This window comes from Priapulus caudatus, unplaced genomic scaffold (genome assembly GCF_000485595.1).
Source record: "Priapulus caudatus unplaced genomic scaffold, Priapulus_caudatus-5.0.1 Scaffold594, whole genome shotgun sequence".
Classification (NCBI taxonomy): domain Eukaryota; kingdom Metazoa; phylum Priapulida; class Priapulimorpha; order Priapulimorphida; family Priapulidae; genus Priapulus; species Priapulus caudatus.
This window is the reverse complement of record NW_014577655.1, coordinates 160,515-166,824: the sequence shown is the minus strand read 5'-3', so window position 1 is coordinate 166,824 and position 6,310 is coordinate 160,515. Positions and strand designations below refer to the sequence as shown.

At 42.2% G+C, this 6,310-nt stretch overlaps 1 protein-coding gene across 1 annotated transcript in view; it reads right to left on the bottom strand.

Annotated features, from left to right (window-relative positions):
- Positions 1–6,310, bottom strand: part of LOC106811952 (cytoplasmic dynein 1 heavy chain 1-like) — a 97,245-nt gene that overhangs the window by 18,442 nt on the left and 72,493 nt on the right. Inside the window, 1 exon segment of the mRNA XM_014815693.1 lies at positions 5,909–6,056. Coding sequence (XP_014671179.1) covers positions 5,909–6,056 — 148 coding nt within the window.

The window sequence follows — 6,310 nt, the reverse complement described above, 5'->3', positions numbered from 1 at the left end:
ATATGCAAATTATCTCCTGTACCGCCTGACAAGCGTTTCCACACGCTGAGTCTGATTGGTTGGAATTACGTGCATGCTTGTAACTTTACATACACGCGTTTAATTATTTGTAAGACTTTGTCTGATTGGTTGGAATTGACCCCATGACCCATATAATATGATATATATATATATATATATATATATATAAAGGTTCGTAGTAACAGTACCACCACTACTTTAATCATTATATTATTATTTTAACTTGGATCCACCACTATGACAAATGTTCTTAACTCTATGCCCATAAGATGAAAAGTTGGAACCATATTTCTATGAAAGTAGTGAATAATGCTGGTGACATTTTCAGGTCTATATATTGTAGGGTTCATACTGCCTCAAGCATTACACAGAATCGGGTTCATTCGCATTGAAAAAACCCCTATGCTGTGCAAGTTTAATCAGCTGCCAAAGCTGCACACGATGTCCGTACCTCACAATAGCTCACAGGTGGCATCAAGCCATGGCCACAACCGCCATACGAAAACCTTCACTGCTGACACATTGAACGATGGCGACACGTGGAAAACAGTCCTGTTCTTCACGCCATTCTTTCGACACAAGGACTTCTACTTGGGCTTTGGCAAAAAGCCATTTGCAAAGTGTTCCGAGTTTGGGCTGGAGACCCGTTGCATAGCGACGTCAAACAGAAGCCTCCTGTCTACCAGTGATGCTGTGCTCGTGCATCCCTACACGGGAGACCTCTCCCTACGCGACCTGCCCACAGACAGCAGACCACATAGCCAGCGTTGGGTGCTATACTACGCAGAGCCGCCATCGAAATACAGCGGTGACGAGGCTAACTTTAAAGCTCTGGGCGGCGTCTTCAACTGGACGATGACGTACCGCCACGACTCTGACATCATCTACCAATATGGTCACATCCACAAGCAGCGGGGAAACACCCTCGCTACGAAGCAGCAGGACCACACTCTGGGCAAGGATCGACTCGTCGCCTGGCTGGTGTCGGACTGCCACACGCACAGCAAGCGCGAACAGTTCGTGAAGGTATGCTAGTTTCATCGACTGCGAGAGAAACACCCACGCCCACAGTGTCCTACACCAGGGTTACGCTTCAGTAGCAGACCAGATCAGACAAAACAGATTTCTGTAGCCCAACACACTCATCCTTATCTCACTCCAAGTTCAATGTCATCAGACTTTAACTTGAACCAACAACATTTTCATAAACATGTTTGGCCACTCAGGAATAACTCTCTAAAAAAAACTTATAGAAAGTCGAGAAATGGAAAATGTTTGGCGAATCTTGAGCTGAATGGGGTTGTTTTCACTGTAACAGGCCATCTGCATCGCCCACACTTGATCACTGCAAGGTTTCAACAACGAATGCTTATTGTTTATATGTGTTCGTATATGTATATGCACAGGCTCTCCAGCGGTACATCACTGTGGACGTGTACGGTCGCTGCGGCAACCTGACATGTGAGAGGAGCGCTCGCTGCATGCAGATGCTGCAGCGGCGATACAAGTTCTTCCTCAGCTTCGAGAACAGCTTCTGTCGCGACTACGTCACCGAGAAGCTTTACAAGGCGCTGCAGCAGCATCTCGTTGTCGTGGTGATGGGCGGTGGCGACTACGCTCGCCTCGTTCCGCCCCAGTCTGTCATAGACGCACTTGCGTTTCCCTCTGCACGCCACCTAGCAGACTACCTGAAGCATCTAGACACACACACTGCCGAGTACAACAGGTAGGTTTATCGGTGTCACAAACTGTGTCAATTTGTGTAGTAAGATCTGTAAGTTGCTGTAGTAACTGTTTATGTGCATGCCCCAACAGCACATCTTGTCCATCCATATACATATTTAGTCTCCTTCATCCAGGACGGTGACTTTTTCTCGATTGTTTGAGTGATGTTTAGCTATATATGCCCTTTTGTTTTAACTGTATATGCCACGAAATGAATATAAAGTTACTATTATTTATACAACGATGTATAATTGCAGATACTTCGACTGGAAACCCCACTACAGAGTCGAAATGTGGAACACAATAGGCTTCTGCCAACTGTGTCAAAAACTGCACGATCGTAATGAACCAGCGAAAACCTACGCAGACATTTACTCGTGGTACTTCAGAGATGCGTGTTCCATGGGAGCGTGGAGTGAAGATGGCCAGTGGACAGGGACGAAGCATCCATACAGGTTGTTTAATGCGTCAGCGTAGACAGCTGTCACTGAGCTGGCAAACGTTAGCACGCATCATCTCTACTACAAAATAATTTGTAAAATAGCAACTTTTGCTATAAAAAATGCACTTCCTGTAGCAAAGGTGGGGGTGAGATTCATTCCAGAAATCGGCAGCTATTAACAGCAAATTAATTTCATTTGCTCAAGGTTTATTATTTTTCTAGGCATTTATTAGAACATGAAGAACGAAATGCTTTTAAAAGGATGTAGTTAGATGTATTGTCTAACACATTTTTCATTGCTAACGATGATTAATATTATGTAACCCCTTTTGTGTTGTACATTGTAAAAGTATAGTGTACATGGTGGGATATTGGAAATTTGGTCATCAGTGAGCAGTCCTGAGTATACCAATAGAAACTAAAAAGATCTAAAAATATGTATGAGGGATTGTACCGAGCTGAAGTAATTCAGGTAACCTATTGACACAATTATAATATGACAAAATAACATTATGTTCATTGTTATGATTAATAATCACAACACTTCAATCAGAGCAGTATATAGAGTAGTCTGATTTATAACCAGAGTAAAAATAGTCCCCTGGTCTGTGCTAATGCGGAAACAAAAAGCTGAGGCTACCCAACTATACATGTTGCATTGCATTTTGTGATGCTTATTTTGTGTCACAGATCTATCTACAAACACGTGGTTTTATATAATATATAGATTTCCAGTGCCATATATAACTGTAGTAACGTATGATTGACATGGCAGAATAACAAACCACCGAACTACGACCCATTCTGATGCAGTCATGAAATGCCACGTGGCATTGTAAGTAATTAATATCCAACGTGCCTACTGATCTTTTCACCGATTCTTTCTATGTGGGTGTGTTGTATCAGACTGGTACCGCCAGTTTACAAGGATATGAACTATACATTTTCTTATTATGTTAGTTAACACGACTGTCAACAAAGATATAAGTGCTAGAGAAACAACTTCGACTATGTCAATATCCATGTAAACACAATATAGCACGCGCCTCCAATAAACGTGCCCCCGAACGGCATAGATAACCTGTTCAAGTCAGACTATTCAGCAGTGTATATCACACCTGGCAACTTACGAAATCATCAACCAAAAAAAACGAATATTCAAATAAATTAGAATGCGACTCAAACACAGCGCTAAAGACCAATAAATTCGGTCGCTATATTTCATGCATTTGATAGCGTGCAATCAAAGCTTAGAAGCCACACCCATGCGTCCGCATGCCATTCGAGTTATCAGCACGTGGTATCTTAGACACAGAGGGAGAACCTATGCTCCCAAGTAAGCCCCGTGAAGTGCACTGCGGCTGCACCGCCTCCAGTTCTACAAGCTAAGCGGGTGGGGACTGCATGCCAGGGGTTAACGACCACTCAGACGCGCCGCCATGAGCAGTTAGTATAGCACCGGTTACCTCTGGTCGACGGTGAACAATATTCACTGTCAGTGTCACCATCCAAAATATGCGACTACACTACGTACGGTCTCACATCTAGGATTTGCCTTTCGTGGACAGGATTTATTTGCTGCGAAATTACATTATTTCCATAATAGAAATATAATAATTAATTGAGAGAGTATACATAAGTACATTCACCAGCCAATAAGCATTACAGCACGTTTAACTAATATTTTGCAGTCATGCACACATGCCGTAATTGGAAAAGATAGTATTGGTTACTTTTGTCAGAGACCTACCTGCCATCAGGATAAAACATTATGACTGTATGAAACCACACTAGCATATGTTCTATTCTGTAGCTAGCCACCTAACCTATGCCAGTCTATTATCTGTATGCACCTATAATACTCGCGTGTAGAAAAATCGGTCATAGGAAAACTGATCAAACGGAAAATTGGTCACTAGAAAATTGATCACAAATAATTAACCCTGGTACACTACTGTTCCTCCTTCTCTTCCACCCTTTCCCTCCCTCATATACCCTCCCCTCCATCTTATACCTCCTTTCCTCCTCTTCTTCACCTTCTCTCACTCCTCCACCTTTTGCCTCCTTCCTCCTATACAACCTCCTTCCCCCTTCTCCATTTTCCTCTCTTTTCGTATTTTACCAGCCTCCTCTCCCACCTCCTCTACCTCTCCCATATTCTCCACTAAACCCTCACTTATTCTCCTATACCAACTTCTTTCATCATCTACTCGCCATGCTCCTGCTCCTCCTCTTCCTCCACATCATTGTTCCTTTTCCACTTTACCACTTTTTCCCCCTCCTCCCGCTGCTTCACTTGCTCTGCCTTTCCTTCCCCATCCTTCTACTATTTGTGTCCTGTGACCAATTTTCCGGATACTCCATCACCGCCGTCATCCCTGGATAACACATGCCTGTTACTGTATGCACGGTGAAAGCACCCTGTTACATACACCTTTAGCAAAAGCCAAGCTCCCGTAATACTGCAGCGGGTTAGCGAAAAAGATGTGCTTACACGGAATAATTCTTGTAGTGAAAATCCATGTTAATCAGCTCGGCGTAGTATGCAAATAACAGGTTAAACACACACAAAAAAGTTATTAGATCAGAGAATAAAACGGACAAATTCACTCTACGGATGCAGTGAGAAGAAACACTACATTAATTATTAATTTTGAAGACAGTGAATGCTATCATGAGTAAAGATATATGTCTATAATTGGTAAAACAGATAACTAATCAAAGTGACATCACATTAGCTATAAAAATTGAAAAAAAATCAATACTAAAGAAATAATTAGATGTAACAGGAACAAGATAAGATGAGATATAATATATGCATCAATTACAACAAATACTACATTACTAGAAGAACCTGAATGAACGAGAACGAGATCATAAATTACAACAAACGTGCTACTATATCACACAGTATAAATAACATCAAGAGTACATAATAGAGAAGAGTATGACACCGTTTTGCATAGTTTTCAACTTGTAAATATTCTATCAATATGTGAATAAATATATTCAAACTTTACCTTGTTTTCGTCTATGATTCTCCCTTAATCATATGACACCACCAATTTACCTGAAAATCGTATGTGTTCTTCAAAAAAGCTCTTGGTTTCACACAGTTTTCCCCAAACTTTTGCATCTCCGCGGCCAAACTTTGTTATCGGATTAGTGTTCTATTGTCTCTGACGGGACGCTGGGGGCTGTTGAGAATATTAGGCATCAAATGGTATTCAGTGTGTATTGCGTTTCCAGCGTGCTAAAAATAAATGTGTGCTCACGGCGAGCTAGCAGCTGATTTGAGCTGTGTTGCCATCATGTTCCTGATGATAAGGAAGCGAAACAAGTGCTGTTACTGTGCTTACCTAATATCCCCAACAGCCCCCAGTGTCCCGTAGTTACAACCTGGTGCTGCCGCCGCTATATCAAGTTTGGCCGCGAAGATGCAAAAGTTTGGGAAAACTGTGTGAAACTGTGTCGTATTCAAAGAACTTTTTTGAAGAACACATACGAATTTCAGGTAAATTGGTGGTGTCATATGATTAAGGGAGAATCATAGATGAAAACAAGGTAAAGTTTGAATATATTTATTCACATATTGATAGAATATTTACAAGTTGCACCCAACTATGCAAGACGCTGTTAAAACGGGGTCATACTCTTCTCTATTATGTACTCTTGATAACATGTTAGTTTGTTATGCTACCAACAGGTGGAGTGACTTACTGAGTTCCTTGGTGTCGTCCCAAACAACTGGTACGTTGGTTTCTGGCTGGTCTGACTCTAACCATGCCTGGAAATCTGGGTTGGAGGTCACAGATTTCTGCATGCCACTGAACATGGGTATCTTGCTCAGCCTCAGCACAGCATCCACCTGCAAGTAGTGACAATCTCAGTGCCATCAACCACGTGCAAATATGCCTGCGACAGAGAAGCAGATACGTGCGCAGGTGTGAGGTCATGAGAGGACATACCTGCTCAGGTGTGAGGTTGTGTTAGGAGAGAAGGACATACCTGCTCATCTGAGAGGTTGTGTTAGGAGAGAAGGACATACCTGCTCAGGTGTGAGGTTGTGTTAGGAGAGAAGGACATACCTGCTCATCTGTGAGGTTGTGTTAGGAGAGAATG